The following is a 16,960-nucleotide window of genomic DNA, read 5'->3' as shown; positions in this document are numbered from 1 at the left end:
GAGCACAGAATAAGTCAGCTGATAATACTTACACATTTCCCCTGCGAGGAAGACTCAATTCTTTCTATAATAGAAGAGATGGGAAAGATTGAATTAAGAACATTTTCTAAAAAAATACATATACCTTTTTTCAATATTTTTATAATCAAATTCAATTCAATCAAATCAATATATTTTCCTTAGTGTGGAGACTTCTCATTTTTAGTCATTTTTGTTTATGTGGTTATGACAACAGATGTTGACTCCTCAGAATAAACGGGGAGGAATGTGAAGGTTTTTTTTTGTTTTTTTTTTGCTGTTTAACAGTAAAATGTAAAATGTAAAGAAAAAGTTAAGGCTACAGCAGTTTTCCAGATGGATTTCCCTAAAGGTGTACCCTTCTTTGTCATTCCCACTCATTGTCATTTCAATGCAGGGCAACTAACATTAGATGCAGTATGGCCTAGTTTCTTGCACAACAAGCAGGTCTTAAATGGCAAGGGTGTACAAATCCTCACTTGCCCATGGCTACTGCGTTTGAGCTCAGGCAAGGGCAAAAGTGCCCTTACCAGTCCAGACTCGAAGGACAGAGAAGGGTGGCACTCTGTTAGACTGAGAGAGCCCGTGCATGAAATCATTTCGAGGCTCTGATTTCATCCTGTCTCTAAGAGGATTTCATCATATCACCTAAAGACCTAAGACCGAAAGTCCTTCTCAGACAGTGATTAGTAAATGTCACATTTAAAAACAAGGTAGGTGAACATAAACCTAAGAAGAGAAAAGATTTTTTTCATTACTATACTTTCAGCTTAATCACTAATCAAAACATATCAATTTGTGGGACAGTACTTAATGAAGGCTAACATTATGTTGTGTCTTTTCCACAACATAATGAATTCCTGGGAGACATGAAAGCAAAGCTGAATAATTTCACCATCATGTTCATTATTAGTAGAATAACAGGACTGCACTTAAATCTAAATTGCAGATGAACGCGAGGTAAAAAGGAAACCAATTACTATAACTGAATGGGAACACCCAGTTTGGACTCATGAGTCTTTCATCACAAACCCAACATCACCTTCTCCATAATAGACCTGAGGTAGAATCAATGCAGCTTTCAATACTTCATTTATGTCGAAAATATACACATGAATGAAGTAGAGGAGGAAAAAAAAACACTTCATTATTCTCACTCTGGACATTCCTGAGAGATAAACATGGTGCCCTGGAGAAGATTAATGGGATGTTTCTGCCAATCATACAGGAACCCTTGGGCTTTGCGCTCCTATCACCAAGGAAACCGGATCCACCAAAGCACCAATGAAGAGCTCCAAAATAAACACATAAGGTAGTGAAATCAGCTCAGCTACAGCCTTTGCATTCATGAAACTGCATTGTGTGCACTAATTACTCCAATTGTGGTGGTGTGATGACAGTGCCACCGCCTGTTCTCATGAATGGACACCAGACATGATGAAATAAATGATCTGTGCAAAACAATCATAACATTTCCACACGATGTCAAATAATAATCACGGGGAGTAAAGCATGAATACCACAGGCTTTAAAAGAAAATATAAGCTATCAAAAGCGGGTCAGCTCCTACAGCCAAAGCAATTCCTGGAGAAATCCCTCATATCGCCGCCAATGGCTCATCATCATCATCATCTTCATCATATCATTCCTTTCGCCTGGAAACAATCGCTGTCATGATAGTCTGCGTTTACCTGTAGACCGCGGCGTCTCAGGATATTCGGTTCGTCCATCACTGAAGACAAACAATCCCAGAGCGGATCCCCGGTCAATCAACCCATACTGCGCTCAGTCCTCGCCCCGGGAGAATGGATAGAGTCCTTCTTACTGCTGCCACCGATGCTGCCGCTCCACCACCACCACCACCGCCTCCTCCTCCTCCTCCTCCTCCCCCCCTCCGCCACAACCTCCTTTACCTCCTCCTCCTCCTCCTTCCCGGGGCGAGTTGCACGACCGGCCCCGAAAAGGTGATCAGACAGTTCAGACAGTTGATCACCTGACTGGGAGGGGAGGGAGGAGGTAGCTGGGTGGAGAGGGGTCGCTGACCAAGACCTGGTAATGAAGTGTGAAGGCGAGTTGTCCCCACCCTCTAATTGATTTTTGTGTGATCAGCTGACAAATGCAGAAATACTGGTTTTAGCTTGACCGGCATTTTTCAGGGCAAGGACCATCAAATTCACAAAGACTAACATGATCCTGGTATGTCCTCAGCTCTTCATGCCCTAGATAGAAAACAAGATGTGGTCTATAGCACTTTCTCAACAAACTTCGGTGGTCACCAGGATTTTGCACTGCTCTGCAGCAACCTGAAACTGTAAAGGCATAAACCACAGAGACATCAGAGCACCAAACCCTGCAGAAACACATGCACTCCACTTGTTTCCATATGTCCTGGTGCATGCAGGCTGATGGCTGTGCACTAGTCAGATGCGGTTCATTTAATATTCAGCATTCATGTAAAATAAGACAGAGTCTATCTGGAGGAATAAAACCAACTCAACAGAGAAAGGATGAAGAACAATTGTGCTTTGAAGCTGAGCTGAATGGCAGTGATTGATCTGTGCCTAGTACCCAGCAGTACCCTGATGTGTTTTCCATATACAACAATGGTTATTCTCTTGTCCTGTGCTGTCACATGCCCGTTTATGTGAGCCAGATGAGATGTGAATCCTCCCTTCTTCCTGTTCAGTGTTTATTTGAAACAGTTTAAAGTGGAAAGGCAGAGAGCCAGACATCAAGCATTTACTAGCATTTACTATCAAGTATTTAGTAAGTGCATCTGAGAAACCCAGATATTTAACTCTTTTGGAATTTCAGGTCACTGCTTTGTATGAAATGCATGAAATGTATCTTGAGGAGGTAACAATGGTAAAAAAAAAATGTTTTCACAATAACAAACAAAGATGCTTTCTCACTGTTCCCCTCCCTTTTTTCTGGTCTGGGTGTGGGGCCATATAGTGTCTTTTTCTTTCTTTCTGTTTGCTTCATGTATGAGTACAGCGTGACTGGTCTGGGAATGGTTGCATCCTTTCTGTAAGGGACAATAACACAACACTACATAATAATAATAATAAATATATATAATAATAAATTTATTTTAAGTGTGTGTTTAAAATTCCGATTTTGTGCTGTAGCATTGTTTTGCATTGTGTATTTTGAATGACTGAGTATTTTCATTAGTTAATTGAGATTTTTTTATTCGCTCATTTTTTAAATTTGGATTTAAAAAAATAGCCTTAATAGAAATGAAAAAAAAAGGGAAAATGTATTGTCAAATGTGAAGTGTGTGTGTGTTTAATGCTGCAAAAGTTCAAATCATTGAAGAAATGGCAGAGACAATCAAACAATTCTGTGTGGTCCAAATCTCAATATATCCTGTGCTTTTCACATAAATATCAATGTTTTTCACTGCATGTGTCCAAATCCACAATCAGACCATTGCTGCAGATCATTATCGTTGTTAATGTGCATCTGTATCTAGTATGTTATTGCTGTGTATTTTCCCAAGACAAAAGTTATCAGCTTCTTATAAGGATGTCATTTAACAAGGAAGAGGCTTCAATCCAGGGGAAAACAGCTGAATTATTTTTTGTGAGCTCCTACTGTATTAACAAACTGAGATTAAATTGTTTAAATTATTTGTCCATGAGTTGAAACATCTGGATTTTTGTCCTGTACCAGAACGTTGATGGAGCTTGGGAGTGGGAAGGCATAGACTGTAAAGTCTGTATATGTCCTTTTGTCATGCTCTCCATGTGATCCAGCATAGGTCATCTTCAAATGCTCCATGCTCATTAGTGGAACCAGTCAGGCATGAAAGTCAGCTTTTTACAACCCTCTTTTCACTGTCATTTGTGTTTCCCTCCTACTTTGTGTCTTAGAACTTAACCTCACTTACCTGTTTCATTCTAATACAGCACTGAAAGGTAAAAATAAGAGTCTTGTCCCAGTTTTCTGAGAGTCCAGCCACTCAGATTTGGGGATCATATCAAACAAGACAAATATAATATGACAAATATAAAAACATTAATGAAATCTCAAGGTTACTAGAGCTTGTTCTAAAACAACAACTGTGCTGATTTACAAAGTTTGGCACGGTCACTGCTTCTTGGTAGTCGGGTTAAATCACATATTGTCACATGGTCATATCCACTGGAACAGTTTGAACAACCAACCAACCAACCAGAAGTATCCAATAACAACACTCGTCTGTTTCACATCCAGAAAAGAAAATCCACTCTCATTCTCGCAGACAGTCTCCCTCTGTGAAATGTCCACACACACACGCACACACGAGACACACTCATACACCTGGCCTTTAGTTGAGCTTCAGGATAAACAGTTTCTTTCAAACTCTGTACAGTACCTTTAGAGCCACAAGAGGGCGCAGTGGAGCTACATGCACCTCAACCCTGTGTCCTCTCTGCTAAGTCCATCCTGGGAAAGATCCCAGTCCTCTTGCTACGCTGAGCACAAGATGATGAAACCTAAAAGGAAGAAAGAATGGTGAAAAAAAGGTTTCTTCACCTGTTTATATGCACATTTACCATCAACATTTTCATCTACGGCAATGTGATGCAGTTTTAAGCACTTCAGGTGTTTGGATTCTCATCCACCACACATTACCACCAGGGAGGCGTCTGATCGGTCTGCAGCACGACAACCAGCCCAAACACACAGCCAGAGCCTTCAAGAACTGTCCTCGGTGGCCCACACAGAGGCCTGATCTCAGCACCATGGGGTCAGTCTGGGATTACATGAAGAGACAGAAGACAGTGAGACAGACTAAAGAACAACTTCACCAAGATGCTTGGAACAACCTACCTTTTCAAGTACCTTGAAAACCTGTGCACAGGTGTACTGAGCAGAACTGATGCTGTTTCAAAGACAATGGCTTATCACACCAAACGTTAGCCTGATTCAGTTTTTTTGTTTGCTACCTGCACTTAAGTGATAAATAAAAACCATAAAGAGCATCTATTACCTTTGAAAACATCCCTACTGGCTTTTAGACAGTGCTGTGTAATGGCAGAAAGTCAAGGCAAAAACAGAAGTAATATTGTTATATTATATTAACTGTTGTGAGAGTGTGAACTTTTAATAGTCATATTTATGTATATGTATATGTATATGTCTTGCATGTCTTCATACTGTTTTAAGTTTTACATACAGTCTATAAGAGGAAGATGGTCACCTGATGATTATCAAAAAGGAAATGCTACCTAAAATCAGTTTTTTAAAAACTTTTTTCTCCAGTAAATGCATACATATTTTCTTTTGAATTAATGTAATGTGTCTCTTTCAGGCCTCTAAAACCGCTGCATTGTGCCATGTCAATAGTGCAATGTTCCATCATCTTCCTCTCAGTCTGATTTTCAGCTCATGACAGCCAACTCTATCTGTTGCTAGTGTGGCTGATGCAATTCACTACCGTTTTTTCAGAGACTTCTCCTTCATGTCCAGCCTGTGGTTTTCTGCATTCTTTGTCTCTCTATTTTTTTTTTTCACACAATGAAAGAGATGATGAAAAAAGAAGAAACAGCCAGAGAAGAGAAAGAGAGTCTTACATGACTGTCCGAACAACAGCGCTAGTTTGCATGAGTCATTTTACACCTTTCACACACTTTCAATTTGCAAGGTAGGCTGACCTGGCAAAGCACATGATTGTTTCATCACATCAGTGACTCACTGCTCAGAAATTCACACACTTCGCACAGTCTCAAAGGAGCTACATCCCAGGTACCGTCTGATACTTGGACAGTAACTTCACAATATTTTTCTAGCTTTTGATTTAGGAAATATTATTATATATAATAATATATATATATATAATAAAATAAAATAAAATAAAAGATGCAGGATGTGCCATAGCCTTGTTTCCCATCTCTTTTTATCAGCTGCTACTTGTGACCCCTCATCACAGGTTGTATAGAGCAGGAGAAGTTCAACCAATGAATGATGTTACCTTCTCAAATTGTTTCAGTTTTATAGTTAAAAAACAATCCTGTGCAGCAGACATGTTTTTTTTTTTATTAGTCACCACGTGAGCTCCCTGATTAATCCTGAAACCCCTCCTTTGCAATTCATTGCTTAAGCTTTAAATTATGACTTTTCATGTGACTCGTCAATCAAATTTAATTAGTATTTACATGGTTATTATTGTGGTTATGTGGCAGTCATTTTTTATAGTTTTATCATTTTACTATATAATAATGAACATATAAGTATTTACTTTTAACTTTTGATAACCATCTTATCACTTTACCTTTTTACTATCTGCTTGTTCAAAGGCAGAATATTATAATTCCAAGCTCGAGATTTGTGCGTCCATAAAACTGAATTTTATGGACATTTTTTCCCTATCTGATGGAGGAAATCAGCCCTGAGTTGGAAAGAATAGGGTCAGTGACACTACTTTGTAATCAAGAAGTGTACTGGTCTTTTTTACTGATAAAAGATTTTCACAACCACTTGGCAACGCTCCACTGTGCAGACGCACATGTAGCCTGTGTTTTGCTCTTTGGTCTGTCCCCCAACAAGTACTACTGACAGAGCAGGAATGCTGCTCTTTCATCCAACACAGAGGACGGTACGCGCTGAGATCAGATATGTTGTTGGTCTATTTTAATAGCTCTCTGTCTGATCTTTGACAAGCTCCTTCCATCAGCTGTGCCGTGGTGTGATTACTTTAATAATGGCTTCAGGTAACTGTGACAGTTCTCTTTCAACAGAGGAGGTAACTTCTTTGTTTGTTTATCTCTGTCTTTAACCTTGAGACATTTTATCTTTGGGAGGGTTTTACGGAGGGAGGGGTGACACAGAAAATGATCTCTCGCCACCTTCTTCTTTATTTACTGTTTATTATTTATTTACTGAATGTTGTCACTTAAAGCCATTTGGAGATTCTCAGATTTTTGAAACTTTTTGGAAAATGAACAAAACTGTGAGTCCTTTGGTAGTATAGCCGTGGCCTCTGACCACACTGGGCAGCATTACAAAGGAGCAGAGTCACAGCCTCATGGGGATCAATAAACTGTCACATTATCATTAATAACCCTTGGGGAGCTAATGTAATTGCCCATTGTCCCTCTCCTTAGAACTGGTAACTGTAAGACATATGGTCATTTATTTGATTAAGTGACGCATAACTGGACAATCATGGTGACGTAGGATGCTGAGATGCACACCATGTACTCGTGATCTAACTAAATCTCATCCATCCTTTGTTTAATGCCTCTCCTATCTCCGATTTCATTTCCCTTTGTGTACTAATACAACAAAAAAAATAAGCTGTTGTTTAAAAATTTATTTCACAGATTTCTAATGTCATAGGTCACATGTTGTTATCACATAATGCAATGCTGCAAAATGTTGCCACATGATGACATATAGCCTTGGCTGAGCCCATCACAGGCTCACCTGACTCACCTGACCAACCAGGGGCGTGGCAACGCAGAAGCTCCATAAATAAAAGCATGTGAAGAATTTCATTCTTAACATGGACAAACCCCATCCACTGAGCTGCAGCACTCTCAAACCTAACCTACCTGGCAGGCTCACCATGCTCAGATCACGTACACTCCATCGACTCATCCTCTGCAAGCTGCTGCTCCTCGTGTCCCTCTCCAGCTCGGGGGAGAGCCGGCCTCACGTGGCCCCCGAAGGCACACCTGATGCGGACAGGGCGGACAGCCAGAGGGGCTTGGTTTTGGAGGCGGTGAAGAAAGGGATCCTCAGCTCGTTGGGTATGGAGAGGGAACCCAGGCCAACAAAAAAGGCCACGGAGCAGGAGCTGAGGAAGATGTATCAGCTCTACAGAGAGACACTGAGAGAGATGAGAGGAAATTCCAGTCAACCGATGAGGGAAACCTGGCAATCCACATTTTCTACTGTTCTCTTTCCATCAACAGGTGAGACATTTGTTAGACCGGGGAGGCACCTTGAAAACACTTTGGCCAAATGCAACCACTGTCATACTTTAATGACTGATTTGAAAAGCCAATTTGATAACTCTGAGTGGGAGTTGGAAAAAATGTTTCAAGGAATCTGGCACTGTGAGTTTACCTCTGCAGATACAGACAAAAGCATTTGTGCTGGCGTGGTTATGAACTCAATAAATAGCTTGTGTCCCTACAGTTCATGCTCCAGGTAAAGATCTCAGATTTCTTGGTATTTATCTGCAGAGTTTACACACATGCAAATGGCTGGAAATAGAATCTGGAGCCATCAAACAGTCCTGTAAACAAAGCAAACACATTCCTACAAGCTTTTAGAAATCACGAGCATGACAGGCACGCCTTTCACATGATGTTACACTTTGAACACATTTTTATTAATGTCGTGAGCCAAGCGATTACAACAGCACATTGAGATTCAAAATAAAAAATGTTATATAAAAAAAAAAAAAGTTTAAGTTTCCATTTCCACTCTCAGTTGTTCCATGCCGTGTTGTTTCCTACATGGAGTTTGTGAAATCATTACAGGATGCTGCCAACTTTGGTTCTAATGAAGTGTGTGTGTGTTTTTTTTTAGTGGGGCCAGTAAAAGTGCTTCAGAGGGGAGAACAACCACAGTCAGGGCGTCGCATGCAGTGGTACAGAGCTGTTTTCCATAAAAACCCAAATATCCAGACTGAACTGACGCTGGCTCAGGCAGAACTGAAAATTTCCAGGCAGATCTTAAATAAACCCATGTCAGTTCAGCCTGAGGTAAGACAACAGTTTAAAGTTAAAATCAATGGGATGAAACTGATGAACTCAGCTGCTTGGACACACACGGACACCCTCCTCCGTGCCAATGTCTCAAGCACTCAAGATGTGATGTTGGACATTAGTCCTGAGGTGAAGAGGTGGATGAGAACTGGTGTTGGTCAAGCACTGGTTGTGGACGTAGGGATGGTTGTGGTTGATAGAGACACACTCAAGGCAAACCCTACCATCTCTCTAGAATTAGGCCTCATGCAGCCCAAACCGGCACAGAGGACACGTCGCTCCAACAAGGAGGACGAGTGTGATGAACGAGGATGGTGCTGCCGGAAGTCAGTCACCGTGTCCTTTAAAGACATCGGCTGGACGGACTGGGTGGTGGCCCCAGCCGAATACACAATGCATTTCTGTGACGGCACCTGCCCCCACAACTACAAGCCAGCCAGCATGCACACGCAGGTGAAGTCTCGGCTGCACCAGTTCACCAAAGGAGGGACACCTCGCCCTTGCTGCGTGCCGGCTGCCTACGAGCCCATGGTCCTCATGCACTATGACAGCAGGGGAAAGTTAAAGCTGACACCTTTCAATGACTTGATTGTCAGTAAATGTCACTGTGCCTGAGGAAAGAAATGCAAGTGACTTTTTTTTTTTTTTTTTTTTTTTAACTGTAAACACCAATGTTTGTGAGAGCATTTCCACAACAAAGAATACGTTACATAGTGAAAACAAACCTGATTGTGTTCTTAAATGAACATTTTTTCACATATCTTCACTGGTTAACTAAATTAAAATTGTAATCTTATTCTTTTTTTTTTTCCTGAAGATGTAAAAAAAAAGTAGTTACTGTTGCACAGAGCCACTGTTCTGTTTTGCATTGTGGATCAAACTAGATCTGTTCATTCATATCTCATCATGATTTCAAACATATAGCTATTTATTTCATTCTTCTCTATTTATGGTCCTATTTGTGTTATTTTGTTGTTGTTGTTGTGTGTGTGATGTTACAACATACTTTAACACGGTTTATTATTTAATTTTGCTGTTATTATTCAAAGTACTGTATTGCTTTATGAAGCACATGGTTCAGATATTTTGTTAGTCGTCTGCTACATTTCACTAATTACACACCCAAATAAATGTTCTGATTTATTTGTACTGAACTGTTGCACTTGAATGTATCCACATGTACATTTCAGGAATAAAGACATGAGCCTGATATTTTCGCACATTTGTCATTTATTCACAGAAGTACTTTCACCACTGTAGATTAGAAAGGGTCAGGGTGTGGCAGAGAAATCAGCACGTAAAGATATGACAACTTCTATCTCCCATAATTGACCTTGAAGTTGTGTTCATTGTGCCCTTGACCTGTATGTTAAGGGTTAAAACTAATACATTTATTCATTTAAATTTGGCAGGGAAAAAGGAAAAGCTGCCTGCTGTGTAAACTTGAGAGTGTTTTGATTAAACATCAATGACGTTGCCCGAAATTTTTTATTGCAGATTATCAGAGCTCTGGTCTGTAATATTTGCTTTTATGTGCTGTCGAGATAAGTCATTAGAAAAAAAAAACAAATAAACATGTGAGATATCCTAAGATAAGTGTGATGCCGAGACAAGAAAAAATATTTCATGTTAGAAAAGATGCCAGAGTGCAAAAAAAAAAAAAGAAAAGAGCACTGTGACCTGTGACCACTGTAAGTGAACATCAGTGAGCTGAAATCAGTAGCAAACTCCTCTGAAATATTTATTGTTGGGTTATTCCAAGAAGTTGCACCACCACCCCAATGAGTATTTAGTAGTTTTTTATCTCTGAATGAGTAAAGGTCACTTAAACGGGAGCATATGTTGTTTCATAATTAATAAAGTGAACGTATTAAGGGGTCGGGCATGTTGAGTGACCCTGGACGACTGAATAAATAGGCAGATGAATTAAGAGGTGATTAATCAGAGCTGGAGACACAAATGCTAACTGTAATCACACTTATGGTAAATGTAGGCCTGTGCCCATTAACTGCTCATTTATTCCTTTGTTTTGGTTCTGTTGCTCTTTGTTTTAAGGATGACATCCTCAGTCATTACACAGCTGTGATTGTATGAAAAGGTCCTCAATCTTAGACTCTGAAAAGGTCCTGAGTTTCAGTTCCACCCAGAGTATACAAGTATGAAATAATTAGGGACAGTATTTATCAAATCCTTCCGTGTGTAATCTGAGATGTACAGTATGAACTCATTAGCCTCCAGTTATTAGATAACAGGAAACAAAAATAAAAGCAAAGAAATGATGGTGCGTGAACCCTCAGTCATTATCTGTCCAAAGATGCACAAACCTGTCTTTCGCATTAGTCTGCAACTTTTTGACAAAGCCTCAAGATTTTTTTTTTCTTTTCACTTTTTCTGTTTTATCTGTTTAGTTCAGCAACATGGTCAGAAAGATTTTCACATCCTCTCTGTGTTTGTCAATGTGTTGCTGACCTTTGCATTTTTTTTTACTTTATTTTGCTAGATTTGATGGTGAGCTTGTTAAACACGCATGCGCACGCACGAGTGTGTGTGTGTGTGAAATCGCCATGTTTTTATCTTTATGGGTTTTCTGCACCTATTTTAGAAAAACAGTACTTTTTGTAATGTAAATACTGTCAGCATTTGCATCATTTGACAGATAGTGGGCAAGTAAATTATACTTTTCTCATTTCTTGTTCTAAAACCTAATATGACAGAAATGCTGGCTTATAATTTGAAGGAGAGACAGTTAATATTGTTGTTTTTTTGTTTTGATCAGTGTATTGTTCTTTGTGTCTCGTCTTCATAAACGTATCTTAATAATTTGGCCTGAATCTGAATAATAAAATCTCCTAAATTATAAAAACTAGATTCATGACTTTCATTCTTTTTATTTTTAACAGGTTTACATGTTTCATGTTGTGGCCGTTGATAACAACTTTTCATGGTGACAACACTGAGCAGAATAAATTTAAATGTTCAAACAGAATTTTTGTGTCAGTGATGCAGCTGCTGTGAACAGTGGCCTGTTATGACAAACTCTGCACAACTTATTTTCATTTTCACATACCCTCCCCTTGGTAATTTGACGTAAAAAAAATGTTGTTTCAAGTATTTTGTGTTCGTTAACTACGTGGAATACAGAGAAAATTACAAAACCTACGGCCAAAAGTTCCTTTTGTCTGCCACTGAAATGTTTCAAAATCTAATCGAAGGCCAAATGCAGAAGTGACGATATAAAAAAAAGAGAAAAAAGAATATATGCATGACTTTACCACACAACTGTGAACCAACTGCCCACACTTCTCTTTTCTAAAGGCCAAGATGAAAGTGATTCATCAGTAAGTTGAGACAATTCATGAGAAACCCTAAAAAAAAACAATCAGCTCTAATCAGCGTATCAATTGCGTTGGACTGATGACAAAATGTCTTAACTTGTACAGTGCGTCCACTACAGTCATAATTTGAAACAGTCATATTGCGCCCACCCCACCCCCCCATGCTACAGTATTCTTTCTCCAAAATCTTGAGCTACTATAACATGTATAACAACTTGTGCAATGATTCCCTAAAATCACATGTAATGCACAATAATAAAACATAAGTGTAAAATATACTGTGCGTGGTGGTACACTTATACTGAGTATTCATGGCCTACAGATGATATTTTTTTTATAGGTCAGCTATAGCTCATATTTTTAATGTGGGACAGTATACATTTACAGCGCGAGCCAGCGACCGTGGCTCAGAGCATACATCGAGTAAAAATATTCAGACATTAATACAAATTTTTTTTTTTTTTTTCTATCATGAATCTGGCATAATGTACACGTCCTCTTCTTGGGAGCTGGGGAGGATGGCAAGGTTACAATTCGGGTCATTGCTGTATATTGCCTCATCTGGTAAATCACACTGCAAGTAGAAATCCTCTTCAGGTTCACTAGGCGACCTGTGGAGGAACAATAATTGTAGCAGATAGCGTTCCTATCAGAAAGCACTTTTCTGATGTACAACCATTGTAACACAAGACAAATATATGTAAACTGTGTGGATCTACGTTTCCCAGTTTCTATTTTTACCCAGAGAAAAACTCCAGCACTGAGTCATGAGCTGGCACGTTTGATTAATGGACTTTAAATGGCATCAAACAACAGAAGGAATAACCTGCAGACACCAGCCAAATTATGTGCAAGTATTACAACAAGATTGTGCAAAATGGGGAAATTCGCACCATGCAACACAGTGTTTCTTCATCTGTTTCCTTTCTATCTCATCAGACACACCAGACTTGAAATTTCCTCCATATTGGTCTATAAAGATTTACTAAGTTTGACCTGACTTTCAAGAAAGAAAATGACTTGAACTAAAAACTTAAAGTGCAAAAACTTAAACTAGAGCTTACCTGCTCTGGTTTTCTGCAGGCCTTTGAGTTTGAGTTGTCAGGTTTTCATAGATAGGGGTGTGTCCTGTTGACGGTTCCCTGATCATACTGGTATACTGATGGGTATCAGTTTGTGTCGTCTCTGAATAGTCCTCTTTCTTCCTCTGGCTTCTTCTTCGTCCAGACTGCACCATATTTCTGATTTTACCTTGGTATTTGTATCCAATCACACCGGCTACAACCACAACAAGCAGAAAGAAGAGTGTCACCCCCACAGCCACACCTGAAGAACCTGGGGAGCTGCCAGCATTTGTGCTGTTAGTCGGGACCTGTAAATGTAAAAATAAGAAATAAGACAAGAATAAAACTGGGTGGCTGCATGGTACTGCTCATACTACTATGTCCTCTCACTTGTGACATTTCACAATGCACAATTATTTATACAAAAGTATAAAGATTGTTTTAGTCACTTATGATTCTTTTTTTAAAAAAGAGCCTCCATGTGAATACCTGATGATAACAGGCATCATTACATTGAAATAGAAAAGTATTTTTAAAAACATCAGTTAAAAAGATTTAAATTCATGAAACATTCCAGGAATTTCTATAAAAATAACCATTTAAGCCAAGTTACACAATTTTCTGTCCAAGTGTATGTCAATAAAAAAATATTGATCTTACAGAAGAAGAGTTCATCGTTGTAGGTCAAGGTCTGAGTTGAGAGTGAAGTCATGTAGTTTCTCTTCAACGCCTCACGCTTGCAGTAATGAAGTTCCCTTTTGTTGAAATAATGGAACTGGGAAACCAAAAAGCTGAAACCAGAAGATTTCCTGTAAGAGCTCTTTCTGAAAATAGAGAGCTGCTGACCGGAGCTGAATTTGAGCTGTTATATCAAACTTTATGACTCATCAGACAAGTTTCCAACCTGAGCACTGAACTAGTTATTTTAAGTTTACCTTTACTGGGCATTGGTTATGATAAAATGATTGATTCTGAACAAAAGAAAGTTCCCCATGTTAAAGTTTTTTGCAGAGAGTTGGTATCAAGTAGAAAAGTAGTCTCAAGATCCATTACTGATGTGAGATAATTTTACAGTATAAAAGTGAAACTTACACCCCCCTCACTATGTTTGCTGGTTATTCATTTCAACAGGTAATTTACCCCTACTGTCAGTGTCAATCCCCCCGTGGAGAATACATCAAGCCATCATGTTACATTACCTTTTATGTATGAATCCCACCACAGAATTTTAATAAAACCTGTGAGTCAACTCCTGAATCTTTTCTACCCATATCTCTGTGGGTATTCAATTGCCTTTTTTTTTATTTAATCAGAATGTAATAAATATATGGCTTTTGTATAGATATATTTTTATTAGTGGACCTGAACTGTGTTAACATAGTGGTTTGGGACAGAGAACAAAGTCGGCTGTTGTTGCAGACACAAAAATGCTGCAATGCCCTGGGGAAGAGCACACTTCAGGGTATTTTGAGCAAATGCTAAACTGCTACTTCCTTCTACATGTAAAGGGGTTACTACTGATCAAAGAATAGCCCAAATGTCACTGGCCTCAGTAATGAACTTCACAGGCATTCACTCCTACATCTGTTACTGTTCCAACAACCTTCTATATGACACAAATAATATTATGGTCTGTCAAAGTGGCTGAAAACTGTGGTTTAGTGGTGCGAAAAGAAAAGAAAACACAGGGCAGACTTTCAGGTTTCACTGATATTGTGAAGTGAAAGATGCTGCTACTTGCTCTGCAGCTAATGTAACGGCAGCGTGTTTGCATAAGATGAGCATTAATAACATCTGGCAAAGGACAGCTGGATACAGAAATCCACCACAACATGTGGTTTTCCTCACTGTTACAGAATCAGCCTTGAGTCCCCCACCGGGAGGCTTATTCAGCAATAAGAGAATAATCCTGCACACAGACTCCTTCCCTCCACCTGCCCTGGAGTCACCTCTTTTTCTATGTTACCATGGTTACTTTACAACCAAATTACACTTTCCTGAATGGCGGGTGAAACAGCTCCACTGTGCCTTCAGTGCCTGTAACAACAACAAAAAAAGAAAGAAAAAAAGAAAAAGAGAAAGGAACAATAACTGTAGGTGTGGCATCTCAGAAAAACAAACGCTTCAGATGTTTTATGTTTCTCATGAATATGAATTTGCATGTGAGCAGTTTTTATCAAGCTCGACACACAGTCATGAATAAAACTCACTGTGTTGTGCATGCAGCTGTTTTTGTGGCTGACAGTCTCCTGCAGCAACTGTGAAAATGAAACTCCCACTGCATTCAAGAAACAAGAATGGACATGCAGAAAACCCTTTTTCTCTTGATTGTGATGCATTTATCCCACAATTCACCAGGGAAAAGGCCTTAAACTATATAAAAGAAATACCACCTTTCTCTCTCACCTAAGAGCTCGTTTGTCTCCACATGAGTAGATCTTTGGGCAGCCCATTCACCTTGTGTAGCTATTCAGCTGGAAGGGGTGGGTTGGGGGGGGGGGGGGGGGGGGGGGGCAGTGTTGTCACAGTATTTATCCTCAGTCAGCAGGGGTGCACGTACAACCCCAGAGGAGGCAGACACTGCCACTTTCTGGCCCAAGATTTCATGTCATGAATATTTAGGCCAAGTCAGACAAGGAAGGTGAATACTTTTAGGCACTGAGGTGAGAGCATGACCTCAATGACTAAAAAAAGGCTTTTCTGAAATAACAACAACAACAACAACAATAATAATAATAATAATAAGCCTATGTTATATTCTGCTGTCATGTGGGAAGTCATTAGGAACAGAGAAGAGACACGCACAAATTCGTCTTCTCAAAAAGTGCGATTTTCCGGTTGTTCCGCAGTCCAGATGTGCGGTGCGCCTCCACTACACCCCCGCGCAGCGACGCGAGCACTCAAAGCATCACAGAAGGAGCTGAGTCAAGTTGTCCGGAGACAACGCACACAAGACCGGAAACAAGCGAGTGTAGCTTCAAAATAAAAGCATGAAATTGTCCCTGCCCACAAAAGCAAAAAGTTTACTTTGACAAGCAGGAAAACAAATGGCACTGACAGTTAGTGAAGGTGGTTAATCAATTGACCAATTGATCAACAGACTACGGATCAACTGCCATGACTGTTGGTTAAATTAAATAAGCAATTTTAAGACTTAAGTTTGGATTGTGACACGTTGTAACGTGCATTTCTGATACTTAATGGGCTTACCTTTTCATGAGTTTATATATAAAAAAAACACATAATGACAACAAGCCCAATTTCAGTCTAATTCATTACCAGCTATTCAGCTCTTTGCAGATTTTAGCTCATAGAGGTTTTTCATTAGCAGATATTTTGATGTGTCCTAGCTGGACAAGCACAGGTGTAATCAATAATATTATTTACCGAAGGCTGCATTCCATTTAGGTGGGGCTTCTGCTGTTGCGCATGCCTGCTCACTGGAAACATGATGGAACTGAGCCACAACAATATACTGTACAAGTCTCACTGTTGTCACAAATACACAAATATAAATGGATAAACAGATATAAAACTGAATTCAGTCATTTCCAGCTAACAGGCCCAGCATAAAACAGCAAAGAGCTGCAAAGTTAATGGGTAGTTGCTAATTATATATATCTAATAATAATAAATTAAACATTGAGAGAGCTACATACACAGATAATGTTGTGTTTATCAGGAGACCAAGATCAAAACAGATCTAAAAGGCCAGTGAATTAAGGCCTTCCATTCATCAGGGGGACAGAAACATGAGTCCAATGGGACATGCTCTGTCTTATGAGGTGAGAATGTGATATACATATTTGCCAACATGCTAAGTCACAAGTACCTG

General features: G+C 39.5%; 1 protein-coding gene and 1 long non-coding RNA gene across 2 annotated transcripts; one reads left to right on the top strand and one right to left on the bottom strand.

The window, feature by feature from the left end:
- The first annotated feature begins 6,837 nt into the window (after nucleotides 1-6,837).
- On the top strand, nucleotides 6,838-9,936 carry LOC121192627 (inhibin beta C chain). Its single transcript, XM_041054382.1, has 2 exons — nucleotides 6,838-7,925; nucleotides 8,548-9,936. Exons 1-2 carry the CDS (start codon nucleotides 7,514-7,516, stop codon nucleotides 9,339-9,341), a joined length of 1,206 nt encoding a protein of 401 aa, XP_040910316.1. The 5' UTR covers nucleotides 6,838-7,513; the 3' UTR covers nucleotides 9,342-9,936.
- Nucleotides 9,937-9,938: 2 nt separating this feature from the next.
- LOC121192629 lies at nucleotides 9,939-16,908 on the bottom strand. The gene is made up of 5 exons (XR_005895228.1): nucleotides 15,532-16,908; nucleotides 15,336-15,403; nucleotides 13,786-15,162; nucleotides 13,126-13,433; nucleotides 9,939-12,672 (listed from the first exon to the last, which is right to left on the bottom strand). It is a non-coding gene; the product is annotated as an uncharacterized LOC121192629 (long non-coding RNA).
- Between the last annotated feature and the right edge of the window lie 52 nt (nucleotides 16,909-16,960).

Source organism: Toxotes jaculatrix, chromosome 14 (genome assembly GCF_017976425.1).
Source record: "Toxotes jaculatrix isolate fToxJac2 chromosome 14, fToxJac2.pri, whole genome shotgun sequence".
In the NCBI taxonomy this organism is placed as follows: Eukaryota; Metazoa; Chordata; class Actinopteri; family Toxotidae; genus Toxotes; species Toxotes jaculatrix.
The sequence above is the reverse complement of the archived record's forward strand: the minus strand, read 5'-3'. Positions and strand labels throughout refer to the sequence as shown.

What these genes read in the sequence shown, in the direction of transcription:
- LOC121192627 (XM_041054382.1), top strand. Translation starts at nt 7,514, where the DNA reads ATGGACAAACCCCATCCACTGAGCTGCAGCACTCTCAAACCTAACCTA. An exon ending in TGTTCTCTTTCCATCAACAG is followed by an intron (nt 7,926 to 8,547) that starts GTGAGACATTTG and finishes GTTTTTTTTTAG; the next exon opens with TGGGGCCAGTAAAAGTGCTT.